The 15,000-nt window shown below is 44.5% G+C and overlaps 1 protein-coding gene across 1 annotated transcript in view; it reads right to left on the bottom strand.

Moving 5' to 3' along the window:
• gfra2b (GDNF family receptor alpha 2b) overlaps positions 1 to 15,000 on the bottom strand; it is a 94,858-nt gene that overhangs the window by 42,520 nt on the left and 37,338 nt on the right. Inside the window, exons 4-6 of the mRNA XM_063209737.1 lie at positions 12,052 to 12,129; positions 2,525 to 2,697; positions 1,170 to 1,384 (exon numbers count right to left, since the gene is read on the bottom strand). Of these exons, the coding sequence (XP_063065807.1) occupies positions 1,170 to 1,384; positions 2,525 to 2,697; positions 12,052 to 12,129 (466 nt within the window). The remainder of the gene's footprint in view (positions 1 to 1,169; positions 1,385 to 2,524; positions 2,698 to 12,051; positions 12,130 to 15,000) is intronic.

Here is a 15,000-nt window from a genome sequence, read left to right as displayed (position 1 = left end):
CCTCCACAGCAGCACTCCCTCTATCCTGGAGCACATTGCCCAGGTTTGCCTGCAGTGGGTGTGGGTGCTCACTATGCTAACCCCCTCCCCTGCCTCATTTAGAGAAGAACTTTGCATAATTCTGCTCTACATGTCTGCAGGGCGGAGCATTTCGTTTCCCTTTTTCTTTTCTTTTTTTTGAAAGAAAGATGTACGTAGATGTCTGCAATGGCACAGCCAGGGTCATAGTTCTCAGGCCTCAGGCTGGGCTGAGATGGGCTGGGGTGGGTCCCTGGTATGGGTGGTAAGGTGGTAGGACGATTAAGGTTGAGGCTGGCATGGCTCAAGCCAAAGGGTATTAGGAACGTGGTACTCCTTCACAAGACCCAATCCATTAGTCAATCTAATGCAGTGGTTTCCAAACTATTTTCGCGGCCCTACCCCCACCACCCACACACACACACACACACACACACACACACACACACACACACACACACACACACACACACACACACACACACACACACACACACACCGAACCACCCACACTCACACACACACCCACACCCACCCAACCACCCACCCTTCATGGTTTTAGCCTAGCAATAGATTTCTATGGATTTCTAGCAATAATAGCAGACAAACTATACAGTACATGGAAAATCTAGCAATATTAGCCTAGGCAATTTTTTGTCCATTAATATTGCTAGATTTTCCATAAATAGTTTGTCCGCTAATTTTGCTAGAAATCCACAGGACAGCAAATACATCTATTGTGCAAGTCAATACTGCTATTAACCAAATTATGGAATTATGTCAGCTGGTATCTGTTCACCTGGGGATTTCCTGTTTTTACGCAATGTCCCTTTTGTTCGCGACCCCCCTTCTTCAATACCTCCCCATAAGGGTCCTGACCCCCAGTTTGGGAACCATTCTGTGCCAGTATCAGGTCGGGTAGCAAAACCCAATAACTCATGTAACTCATCACAGACAACATCACACCGACAGCATGTGACACCTCTGAAGAAGGCTGCAGAATCCACAACCTGTCAGGCAAAACGCTTTAACTTTTTTTCTGGCCTTGAGAAATTCATAAAATGAAATTAATCATGCAGTAGACAGCCGGCTTAATGAACCTTGTTTTAGAACAAATATGAAGGCAGGGAATGAGCAGTATGTTGTCTTACCTGCAAAGTGAGTCAGAGCGACAGGTGCGGCGCAGCTCCAGGCAGTTGGGCTTGGACTTCTCGTCGAAGGAGCAGGACGGCACGATGGTCTGGCGCCGGCGCTCGGCGCACGCCATGTCGCGGCAGGCGCAGAAGAGCAGCGGGTAGCTGAATTCAGACTGCACACGCTCAAAGAACTGGCGCAGATGCTTGTGGCAACGCTTACGGTTGCAGGGCTCCTGCACACAGTACAAAAGCTGAGTGTTAATACTTCAGAGTATACTCTAACCTCACTAACTCCTCACATGCATCACGCACTCTCCATTCACTCTCGCTAACTTCAAACATATACTTACTGTAAATCCAGATAGTGTTCACAACACTGTGGAGAGTAAAATAACTCAAACAGCGGAGTCTTAAAAGTTTAAAATGCTGCAGTTGGCCAATGTAATTTAAACTCTAGAGCTCTTGATAACATTTGATAACAACAACATTTACGCTACACATCCAGTAGAATTATCTCTGAGAATGAGTAAAATTAACTTTGGGACAAAAAGTTATCTGAAATGTAGTTAATTTCAACTGTGCCTGGAAGAGATGTTTGCTATAGGATACGTGTGTACAGGGACATTTTGTGTATGAACGTGCAGCAATGTGTATTTTTTACGTCAAAATTGGTCGGGAAAGAACACCTAACACAAGGTACGCAGAGGCATGCGTACAGTGCCATATTGACAAAACCTCAATGGCCAATTCTCCGACCTTCCATATTAAGATCGCAATAGAGTCAAGCAATGGCGGAAAACATTAATGACACTATCTGCCTATCTGCCCCCTATCTGGCTATCTGCCTCCTAGATGAAGCCTCCTGTATCATGCGAAGTGCTCCAGTTGTGCTGAAGCAAACATGTGCACTTGGGCGCACGTGGTTGTATGCGTAGTAGCCTGCCTCTTTTATGTAGTAATTTTCTCCAACAACATTTTTCAATAAATAAAAGCCTTTTATTATTGTGCTTAAAAGTCTCCTTCAAACTGTAGCCTGCCCCTATTATTAGCCTGGTCCAAACAATTTATGTTAATGGTATCCCCAGCTGATATCTGCCCGACCACATCCAGAATGCCCCTTCACTGGCCATGTTTAAGCAACACCTTTAGACACATCTCTTCCCAGAGGCTTATGGCTGCTAGTTCCACAAGCACTTTCACTTACATGCATTCACACACTGACGCGCACACACACTCACACAACACTCTGTGAAGCGACCTTGGGTGTTTTGAAAGGCGCTACATAAAACGAAAGTATTATTAATATTACTATTACTATTATTATTATTATTATTATTATATGTATATTGTATTAAGACTGGTATATGTACCGTGTTGGGGTGCTGCAGGGGTGATGTCTTGCTATGGCAAGCGGCGATGTACTGGGAGCGCTGGCGCTTGCAGGTGTCGTTCAGGTTGCAGGCTTTGGCCGCGTCCAGGCAGGGGTTGCACGGGCTGCCCGTGTCCGAGCACAGGTTGCCCTTGCTGGACGCAGAGTCGATGGCTATGGGGTAGGGAGAGGAGAGGGCAAATAAATCGCAGCAGGTTAGGAGCAGCTACTGACTGAATAATTGCAAGAGCTAATGTCATTTGTAGTTGGACAGGGTGCCCAGGCAGAGGGTTACACGGGCTGTTCAGAGGAGTATGCGTGCACATCCCACCCGATGGGCCAGGTGCAGGACAGTGAGAGCAAATCCAAGTGAAAAAGAATAGTCCGCAACACTGCTTGTGAACTGTGAATTATTTGATAATTTAAATAATTCACAGTAGACACAGTAGACAAGCAGTGTCGACTTAACTCTTTTTCACTTGGTTACACGGGCTGCCCATGTCTGAATACAGGTTGCACCTCAACAGATATATAATGCTCAGTATGACTAACTGTTAAATCAAGTCTGAACATGTTCTTTTGTTTCAGACATGTAAAACATCAGCTGATTTCAAAGCATGTCACGCATCAACATCCACGTGACCCTCTGATGAGGACAGAAGTTACACCATGTCAGGTAAAGCATAAAACTTCGGTAACACTTTATTTTAGGGATACATCTATTAGCACTAATACATACAATATTAATGCCTGTATAAGTAACTTGTAAGGCATGTACTAAGCAAACGCTAAGGCCTACTAGGTCCTTACTAAAGTTAAATTGGTAATAAATCCCTTATTGTGCATAAACAAGACATTTGCGAATACATGCCTAACAAATGTTTGATTTTGCTTTGTACATGCCTTACACGTTACTTATACAGGCACACTGTATGTATTAGTGCTAATAGATGTATCCCTAAAATAAAGTGTTACCAAAACTTCTATATGTATGTCTGAAATAAAAGAAAATCTTAAGACAGGTTGCTCTTGCTGGACACAGCGTCTACGGCTATGGGATGGAAGAGGAAGGTGAGAGGGAATAAATACAAGCAGCAGGAGCAAGGAGAAGGAGAATGAAACAGAAGGGAGCACAAAAACAGAAATCAGAAAACAGGCAGACAGATGAAGTGCTAGGAATGTAAAAACAAAAAAGAGAATATATAGCATGGACTAGGAATGCACTTGCTGGACATCAAGTCTATGGCTGGGTCAGAAAAGAAGAGGGAAAATCATTAGCACAAGTTAGGGGAAAGAAACACAAGGAAGCACAAAAGTAGAAATGACAAAATTGTACAAGAAGCGCTGGCCGGGAAGTTAAGCAAAAAGAGGTACATGGCATCTTAGAAGAAACAGAGGGCAGAACACCCTGAACAAAAAGACAAAGATGGAGAGGAAAACATTTCAGCGCCTCTCTCTGTTTCACACATCAGACCACTACAATAAATATGCCCATACTGACAGTGTGTTTGTATTTGGCCACATGTATTACATTGTGGGATGATGCGATGTGGACCAATACAATTTGCAGAGTTGCAGAGGCATAGCTGAGCAACACTGAACAAGAATGCACCAAAATAAGAACTCACACACACACAAAAGCCCAACAATGTGACTCAAATAAAGCATTTCACCATCTGCTTTCCCCACAACAGGCTAAAAGCAGCTTGCAATCTTTGCTTTTTCATGACCAAATAAAACATACTGCGTTTGTCTTGTTTATGTAATATGTTGTGGGTCAACACCATTTCGATTTCCAAAGGCTGGCTTCGTCTTAGCCCTTGTCCTTGCTGCAGGCTGAGTCTATGGCTGGCAATAATAGAGGAAATACCATGACTTCAGCAGTTAGTGGGGATTAGGAAAAACATAAATTACACTGCACACACTGTGGAAAAGAAGCTACTGCTTTGAGCGTTTTTTTTTTTTTTAATACTAAAGTAGGCATTTAGGTAAGTATTCTATTTTTTCTTTTGGCTTCAACCAACAAATCCATAACTGTTTATTTATAACAAACGTAAAAGATCCATGACGCATGGAACATAATTTTAATTCTGTGCTATGCTGCACTGTTACCAGCAACAAAGGAATACACACATCACTTGTAGTCTTTCATCATCTGTATTATTTTGCACATCAGTTTAACGCTGGAAAATGTATTGTAAAAATTCAGCTGTGTTACAAGTCCAATACAAAACACCAGGCCATATTTATCTGTTATGGTGGGGGTCAACGCCATTTTAATTACAAAAGGAACATTAATTGCTTTGGAAGTGGTATTGATGATAACATGAAAAACATGACTCTGATAAAATGTCTGTCTTTGACATAAAGAAGCAAATACGGCTTCAAAGATATCTTTTGTTTCTATGACCGCGTTGCCCATGACTCTGAAATGCTAAATGGTTTGTGCAGATATTTTATTGAGATTGCCATGTTTTATGCACATGAAAAGTGCCTTTAAATGTCTCTGAGACTTTATGGAAACGAGTCGTTTTGTGTCGAGACCAAAGGCATTGCACTGGCGGCGACGACTCTAGTAGGCTATTTCTTCCTCTGCTTGTCTTCCATCTTAGCTCATTCCGTGTACTGACCTTTCGGAGGCTGCGTGATATGAGAATGTCTCTGTTCTATCATTCTCCCTCCTCTTCACCACAGAGGAAGCCAAGGATGTATGTAGACTGACTTTTTGTTGTTGTCAGCATCTTCGCTTCTTTGAGCACTTTCGTCTACATTTATTGTGAAGATGAAGAGCTTGTTTTTATTGTACACGATATGCCAACTGTTATGTCTTTTTAATTTATTCCATAGAGGAACGCTGATTTAAATAGACGCTAGCTACGCACGTTGGTCTGTTGCTCGTGTGACAAGGACTAATATTAAAAATAACCCTGAGGTGCGCTTCTCATTTTCGGTGTAGTTGATGCAACAAGAGTTGACCTGCCTGCTCTTGTGAATGTCGTGGACTTTAATAGGGGCAGAAACACATCAAGTGTGATTACCTCGGGCAATTATACTTCATTAGCCTGTTCCTCTTACACACCCACACACATGCACACACACACATACACACACACACTATAATCCGCCCCTATCTAATGGTTAGGCCCACTCACTCTCTCTCAGTCTCTCTCTCTCTCTCTCTCTCTCTCTCTCTCTTCTACTCCTTTTTTCCCATCTGGCCGTCCTCGTTCCTGTGAAAAAGATGGGAGGGGAGGAGAATAGAAAGCTCCGGATTAAATCAGGATGGGGCTCCAGCAGTGGGACTGTTATCGGTAATGAGTGTTCATGTCAAGGTGCTGATTTAATCGAAGGTGCGGCCGCTTGTTAAGAAGACTTAACCCCTGGCAGTCGAGCAGATGTGACGGCACTCAGGGTTTGGCCCAGAGTTTTCACATCCGCACTTCCCACCGCTCATTATCTCATCGTGAACCTCCGCTCAGCACAAAAACATGAAATTAAGACGAAATTATTGTGGTGGTGGTGGTGTGTCGGAAGGTGCAAGCTCTCCAACAGGGGTAGACAAACGGGTGGTTTGTCCGGGCCCAGGGTAAGGGGCGTGAGGGGAGGGCAGAGTTGTGACCCCATTACATTGTATGTATTGAGAGGGGACCCTTTCAGATGATTTGTCCTGGGCCCGGTCAAAGCTGTCAGCGGCCCTGGGAAGGTGTGTTTGTTGGGGGAGGGGGGTGGGGGGTGGTAAACAACCAAACTGGGGATGGGGATGTAAATGGGTGGGTGTGAGTTGAAAGGAGACGGGATGGCAAACATAAAAATGATAAAAAAAAACTGTTCACGGTGAGATGATTGGAAGGCGGGGAGGAGAAGGTTGAAATGCCCTCAATCGGTCCGACCCAGACCGGCAGGCAGACCTAATAAATATTCTGTGTGTACATGTACGCGTCGACCAATTAGCCGACTGCCAAGAACTACCTTGTTATTTTCCCTGACAGACACGGTTTTACAGTAGCCAGCAGCTCAAAGCCCTTCCCTGCGGCGCTTCCCCGCGCGCATGTTTTATTTAAGAGCAGCGAATCAAGCCGTGGGGCTTTTCACAACACCCCTCGTGGCAGCGGCAGCTTTGGTAAGGGTCATGTAAGTGGAACGTGTACCTGTCTACAGATTCCTGAACTGGCAAACAGCTCAGCAACCTCCACTCCCTCTCACCTCTCCCTCCCACAATGAAGCCGTGGCATGGCTTGGCTTAACCTGGCTGAAGCCTCTGGCATTTAATGATGTTGGAAGAGAAATTGAAGGTACTGCTCTGTGTGTGTGTGTGTGTGTGTGTGTGTGTGTGTGTGTGTGTGTGTGTGTGTGTGTGTGTGTGTGTGTGTGTGTGTGTGTGTGTGTGTGTGTGTGTGTGTGTGTGTGTGTGTGTGTGTGTGTGTGTGTGTGTGTGTGTGTGTGTGTGTGTGTGTGTGTGTGTGTGTGTGTGTGTGTTTAATCATGCTTAAGTGTTTAATCACAATGATTATCTTTTGAAGGAGGAAACCAAAGCACACCAGAGGTTTCGAGGTGCAGGTAGCGGGTAGCGGGTACAAGATCAATGTGTGAGAGGGAGATACCGCACACTCTTGTCCATCTTGCTGAATTTTATTTGCACAACGTTTCGGAAACTTGAAAAAGGTCATACTTGCCAAAACATTGTTGTGCAAATAAAATTCAGCAAGATGGACAAGAGTGTGCGGTATCTCCCTCTCAAACATTAATCACAATGATTAACATTATCTTTTTCTCTCTCAGTCCTACAAACACATAAGACACCATTGCGTTGTATTTCAAAATGTGCAGATATATTCAAGATGTAACCTATGGTGTAGTGTAGTACTGTATAGTATTGTGCATTAACTGACTTCCTTCCCAAGTAGACTAGCCAGCAAATAACAATTTCTCTGAGATGTGAGCTTATTGTCGTACTAGTGGCTCCTGGAGGCCTAAGTATAATGTGACTTGGCTTAAAGGGTCAACAATTTGGTCATATGGTCATTGCCACTGTGACTAACATTTTGTATGACTCATGGCATGTTGGAATATAGCCCTCGGCTGTGACAAACTCTGTTTACTCTGTTACTGTTTGTCATTACATACATATATATACTACAGCAACAATAAGAAAGTTTATGAGCAACTAAACTTCTTTAAAAAAAAACGTTCAACCTTTAATCGAAAAAAAAAAAAATCCTCTTCAGGAGCTTTATCTCTGGGGCCATCATCAAAGCAGAACTCATGATGCCCTTTGACTGAACTGTGAAAGGTCTTTGAGCTCTGAAAACAAGTCCAGATCCTTACAATTTTATATACTATAACCTCTACATGACCTTCACAGCTAAGGAGAAGAGACGATTCTGGCAATAACCTTGTTCCTATGGATGGAAAGTTATAAGAATTCATATATGTGTACACTCCCTTTGTCACTGTATGTCTGTTTCGAAAAAGAGAATGATGGAGGAAAAATGTGTTGTATATTTAGCTGCTTAGTTTTGAAGTGTTTATCATGCAAGCCTCCACCCCAAAAATAACTCATCACACAAAACATTATCATTCGACTCTAACTCTCTTCGAGTGCATCCAAGCTCTCAACATAATCCTGTTTTTGAATTCATCTGCAGTCACTCACAGTAAACAATCTTTCAAGATCCACTATCAGTGAAGTTTTTTTTTTTCCTTCTTTGATTTTTTTTTATGTTTCGCTTTTTTTTCTTTCTTTCCAAGCATAATCGATTTGAAACGCTCTTGTCTATAGCATCCTTTAATGTTCCACTCCTCCCTTTGTGCTGCTGTTATTCCTCCTTTCTTTTTTTCCTTCTTTTTTTAAAAGAAAAGTCCCTTTTTGTGTTATGCTCTTATCTCAGTCATTCTCTACACCACCAGGGCCTACCGCTGGGCAGTAGGGGCCGCGCTATCACACACACTGATTCAACTTCATTGGCAATTTATTGGCCGGCCGGACTGAACAAGCACTCGTGGCCAACTTCAAACGGGCCGCCGGACCAGAGGGGTTTTCTATTGAAAGTGACCGGTAATGGCGGATAATTGCGGTCCGTCTGTGCTTTGGCTCACCATGAAATGTTTCGCAGATTATTCTTGCCCTGCCTCTTCACGGCTGAGTGCTTTGAGGGTTTTTTTTTCTTCTTTTTTTTGATATGGCTTAAAATGTTGAGGTGTCTCTAGCACTTAACCTCAAAGGCAATCTGGAGATGGTGTTTGAAAGTTTAGAAGGTAATGTCACAACTGATGCATGGAAATTCATGCACAACTTCCAAGCTTCCAAACACACACCAATGAAGTTGCCTGATCGGTGATATGCTGAAGTAAACATTGCCTTGCTTAACCACTTTGCGTAGAGCCTCTGTTGTAACCTTACTATCAACAAAATTGTCAAGACTAAGTCTTAGTCTATTATTGAAGACTCTTGATAATGTGATGCCTACATTACTATGATGCAGTCGAGCGTTTTCAGCAAAGAGTTAATAGGCTCTCTGCAGTTAGAGGCTACACGTGCTATAGCTTTCTTTAACCAACTAAAAGTGAAACTCAAAGTCAAAAAATGCAGAGACTTTGAAAAGCAGTTCTGAGTTGCTGGATTCGAGCCTGAAACGCCCACCTCAGTACAACTTCTCCCAGAGTTTGTTTTTCTGCGTCTATAATCCAGTGAGACGAAGCTGTAAAGCCCCTTAAAGAGGCTCACTCACTCTTTCGCAGTTTAGTTACACTTTATATAAAGATGTTTAAATCAGAGTGAAGTGAACGTGTCTCATTGCTGCATTTGTCATGCGACATTTGGATTTGTAACTCTAATGAAGGTTGATATGCTTTGGGATGCTGCCGTTGCTAATGGTAATACTGATGATGGGGGGTCAAGTCTAGACAGGGGCTGAATCTCAAATGGTGCACTTGTGCACTTCAGTGTCCATGTTTCAGTGTGTATGCCGTATTAGTTACGCACTGAAACATAGTGCCTGAAGTGCACAAGTGCGCCATTTGAGATCCAGCTAGGGTGAAATGGCACTTAGTCATTATGCTGCAAAATGCTGTAACCAACTTGCTGTTCAAATTAGAACTGCCCCAAGATTGTCTTTGTTTTAAAAAGAAATTAAAAACAGCTTTATTCTCATCTGCCTTTGGTGATAGTTAAGTATCTAATATCTGCAACACAATATAGTTTCTTTTTCCTCTTTTCTCTACTCTTTAGCACATTGAATGACAATTACTGTATCTATGACAATGTGCTATATAAGTAATTTTGATTGATTGATTGATGATGATGATGATGATGATGATGATGATGATGATGATGATGATGATGCTGTTGCATGGACAAATACTGTATGAATCGTATGAATAATATTAAACATTTCAAATTATATTATTCTTTGTGGCTGAGGAATTTGAACTGAAATGACCCACTAGAAAAGAGAATCTCCCTCTCTGCCTCTTTGGCACCCAGGCACCGTACCGTTATGCTAGATCCGGGTTCAATGGCGGCCCGAGGTCATTAGCCAATCCTCCCCCCATCTCTCTTTCCCACTCTTCCTGTCTCCATCTCACACTGTCCTATCCATTAAAGGCACCTAAAATGTAATAAATAAATAAATAAATAAAAAGAGAGAATCCACAAGAGTTTGGTGGTGGTATAACCTTGATGAGCAAGGGGAAGTGGAAACCTAGTCAAATATAGATTGCACACACTGGAGGCCCAGAGGGGGGCGGGGAGAAGGAGTGGGGACGCCAAGGCATCAGCATACACTCCGAACACAATCTGTCATCTATATTATTCTTTTTCTCTTTTCTGTTGTTGTTGCTGTTGGGCAGGGGGAATGGGGGGCGGGGGGGCTAACAGATGCCTATCTCAGTCTCATCTGTCTTCCATAAAGCCCAGATTACCTGCAGTGTTGTTTAAATAATGAGAAATGTGAACTGTCACATAAGGAAATTGGAAAGAAAATAGCTTTTCGCAACAGGACAGAGGATAGCTTTTGTTCTTCTCCAATCAGTATTGCAGCAAAAGCATGCTGTTGTTGTTTTTTTTTTATCCCCCTCTCCGTGTACATATTTGTATTCTTAGTCACCTTCTTTCACCCAAGGCCTCCAGCCAACCACAGTGGGATGCCTCTCTCATCGCTTCATACAGCAATAGCCCTGATTCCTATAAATACATCTCTCTGCGCTCACATTGCGACACAAAATGCAATCTGTTCAGAGACGATAGGATAGCAAGGGTAGTGGAGGGGAGGTGAGGTGATGTGAAGGGGGGATGGTTGTGGTTGTGGTTGTGGTTGGGGATGAAGGGTGTTTTTCCCCCTTTGAAAAAAAAAGATTAATTTGTTACACATTGTGCTTTCTTGTTTTTTTTTTATAAGTATAGTCATTAATAATTCATGTTTTGGGGGGAAAACAACGCCGGATTTTCATTGGAGTGACACGGCCACTGCGTGTCAGTCACTCACATGGCCAGCTCACAGATGATAAGCTTGATGATAGGAACAAGTAATCGTTGAAATTGGGGGAAAAAAAATTGAGGTGCATCATCAGCAACACTGACAACCCTATCCCTCCCATGTGATATCTTTTCATGTCCAGTAGACATCAATATAAAAAACTAGGCCTAGGCATCTTCCTCATCAAACTCCAGCTCGTTTTGGAACACTGCTGTTATCTTCCGTGGGAGTATTCTATTCTGCATGAGGAAATGAAATTCTCATCCTCATCTGTCCCAATGGCCAAGTGGAAGCACACACACACACACACACACACACACACACACACACACACACACACACACACACACACACACACACACACACACACACACACACACACACACACACACACACACACACACACACACACACACACACACACACGTACACAGAGCAACTCAGTCCATCTCTGCCTCAGCTCACTCTCTGTCTCAGTCTTCTCAAATCAAAAGTATCCAATTACGAACACCTGCCTCTCTCTGCGGGATGGAGGTGACAGATAAGTCTGAGAGCACCACAGAGTACCGAACTAGTCTGGTAAGAAGCCCAGAAGAGCCCTGATGCCTATGCAACACTCTGATTGTGTGTGTGTGTGTGTGTGTGTGTGTGTGTGTGTGTGTGTGTGTGTGTGTGTGTGTGTGTGTGTGTGTGTGTGTGTGTGTGTGTGTGTGTGTGTGTGTGTGTGTGTGCGTGCGTGTGTGCGTCTCTCTCTCTCTCTCTCTTTCTCTCTCTCTCTTTCTCTCTATCTCTCTCTCTGAGTGAGTGTGTGTGTGTGTGTGTGTGTGTGTGTGTGTGTGTGTGTGTGTGTGTGTGTGTGTGTGTGTGTGTGTGTGTGTGTGTGTGTGTGTGTGTGTGTGTGCGCGCGCGCGCGTGTGTGCGTGTGTGTGCGTGTTGTGTGTGTGTGCGTGCGTGCGTGTACTTGTGTATGTGCATGAGTGTCTGTGCAGGTGTGTTCTTTCTAAAATGGAAGTGCTAGAGATATAACAGGCGGGCAGGTGCCAATAAAGCTTACCTGAGATGATGGAGGCCAGTCGGAACTCGTCAGACGGGTGCAGGGGCTCATAAGGTGACGTCTCGTAAAACTCTTCATCTGCGAAAAGACACAGAGGACAAAAACAAAAACAACATATGGTACTATGCTGATGAAAGTCTGAACGCTTCAAAATAATAATTTTCATTACCCTTCACAAGATAATACGTTTGTATTTTAAAGAACATTTAGGCCTACAAGATGTCAAACACATTCTAGAGGCTTATTGAAGAAACATGCTTTCAGCACGCCCCCACACGCTTCCAAAGCAATGTTTATGTTGCGTGTTTGTTTGTGCGAAAGGCAGCTGTTGTGGCAACTGTGAGATTGTGACATAAATTCGGCTGTTTATCTGCAACCCCCTGTTGTCCGCATCGTTCTGGGTGCTTTACTACGCCACTTCAGACGCACTTCTACTCCAGTGTGACTGAGTCCCATCACTATGGTTGGAGGACGACGACGTGCTCTGACTTGCAGCTGTGCCAGCCAGGGTTGGACTGGTAATCTGGCATGCAGGGCAGTTTCCCAATGGTCCAGCAGACCTCAGGGGCAGGTGCTATAGGTTTTTTTTGCATGTATAGAGAGTGAATGGCACACAATTTGGGGCTGCCCCAACCAGGGTTGGACTAGTAATCATACAACATACGGGGCATTTTCCCGGAGGGCCAACAGTCCTTAGGGGCCGATGCCGTTTTGTTACATTTTATTTTTCTTTCCCCTTAGAGACCGGCTCACAAAATAGATGGGGCATTCCATTTGGTTTTTGGTTTGGTTTATTTATGGATATAGAAAGACAAAAGGTATCCAAGGGATAACATGTAAAAGCGTAAACACTTATTTCCAACATGGTCCCTGATGGAAGAGGACAAGACATAACACAAACATGTAACAGATATCACATACACATATGCCATCACATACCTACGTCACCTAGTTCTCCACTTTATTCCACAAAAATACTCTAACTCTTTGTTTAAAACACCTTTTAGTTTCTGCCATTTTAATATTTAGTGGAAGGCTATTCCATAGCATAATCCCTGTATTATAGAAAGAGCTGCGAGCTGTGCTCCATGATTACAGTAATATAGGTAGTGGACTGAGGCGATCATATTACACTAGAAAAGCAGGGAGGTTTTGTGAAGGGAGTCTCTACGCCAAAAAAAAAGCCTGGGCTGCTTTTCGGTCCCACTCCATTCCTGGTTTCCGACAAGTAGCCTGGATGTTCGCCGCTGCGGTGGACCCATGACCCCCTTAGGCTTCCCATAAGAGGGGAGAAATATTAAAGCTTTCCGAAGCCCATGCGGCTGCCATAGGCAGGGCGTAGCAGTCTATTGTCAAATATGGTCTTTTTATGGGACGGGAGGCATAATTGGATGCTTTTCACTGGCGAGGTCTGGGTAATCCATAGACCTGGGTTCAAGCCCCTTTTAACACACACACACACACACACACACACACACACACACACACACACACACACACACACACACACACACACACACACACACACACACACACTACACACACACAGTACACACACACACACACACACACACACACACACACACACACACACACACACACACACACAGATTAAGTGACCACCCATTACTTCGTCTTTGCAACATATTGTAATTTAAAACCTGTTATTTGCTAAACGGGAACACATTACACACACAGTGCTTCAGGGCCGTCTAGGTGAACAGATGTCGCCGCTATGAGAGCCATGCAGCAATAAATCCACCTCCTTGTAAAAAGTGAACGACACAGACCAGACAACAACAACACTGCTTTTCACAGGGCGGTGACCCTTACTGCCAAGACAACAAAAAAGAATAATAAAAAAAAACACCACCAACAAAAGCTGGCCATCAATGTGAAACACTCGGCTGTGGTGCCGAGAGCTAATTGTGACTGTGAGTGCTCCGGTACTTTTTACTGGCCCCGGAGTTTGGTTAGGTTATGTAAACACAGCCTGCGGGGGTGATAATGACGGACAAATTAGTCATAAAAGCGCTGAGTGTGAATGAGGATGCGCCTGCTGGCTGTGGTGGGGGAGAGGAGAGGAGAGGAGAGGAGAGGAGAGGAGAGGAGAGGAGAGGAAGAGGAGAGGAGGAGAGGAGAGGAGAGGAGAGGAGAGGAGAGGAGGAGAGGAGAGGAGAGGAGAGGAAGAGAGGAGAGGAGAGGAGGGAGGAGGAGAGGAGAAGAGAGCAGAGGAGAGGGAAGCAGAGGAGAGGAGAGGAGAAGAGAGCAGAGGAGAGGAAAGCAGATGACAGGAGAGGAGAGGAGAGGAGAGGAGAGGAGAGGAGAGGAGAGGAGAGGAGAGGAGAGAACGAGAGAGAGAGAGGAGAGGAAGAGACAGAGGAGAGGAGAGGAGAGGAGATGAGAGGAGAGGAGAGAGAAGAGAAGAGAAGAGAGGAGAGGAGAGGAGAGGAGAGGAAAGCAGGAGAGAGGAGAGGAGAGGAGAGGAGGGGAGAGGAGAAGAGAGGAAAGGAGAGCAGGGGAGAGGAGAGGAGAGGGTAAAAGAGGGGGGGAGAAGAGAGGAGAGGAAAGCAGAGGCGAAGAGAGGAGAGGAGAGGAGAGGAAAGCAGAGGAGAAGAGAGGAGAGGAGAGGAGAGGAGAGCAGAGGAGAGCAGAGGAGAGGAGAAGAGAAGAGAGCGGAGGCGAGGAGAGGAGAGGGGAGCAGGGGAGAGGAGAGGAGAGGAGAGGAGAGGAGAGGGGAGAAGAGGAGGGGAGAAGAGAAGAGAAGAGAAGAGAAGAGAGGAGAGGAGAGGAGAGGAGAGGAGAGGAGGGGAGATGAGAGGAGAGGAGAGCAGGGGAGAGGAGAGGAGAGGAGAGGAGAGGAGAGGAGAGGAGAGGAGAGGAGAGGAGAGCAGAGGAGAAGAGAGGAAAGGAGACTAGAGGAGAGGAGAGGAGAGGAGAGCAGAGGAG

The sequence above is a fragment of the Engraulis encrasicolus genome, chromosome 11 (genome assembly GCF_034702125.1).
Source record: "Engraulis encrasicolus isolate BLACKSEA-1 chromosome 11, IST_EnEncr_1.0, whole genome shotgun sequence".
Lineage (NCBI taxonomy): Eukaryota > Metazoa > Chordata > Actinopteri > Clupeiformes > Engraulidae > Engraulis > Engraulis encrasicolus.
Note: the sequence above shows the minus strand (reverse complement) of the source record. Positions and strands in the feature narration are given on the sequence as shown.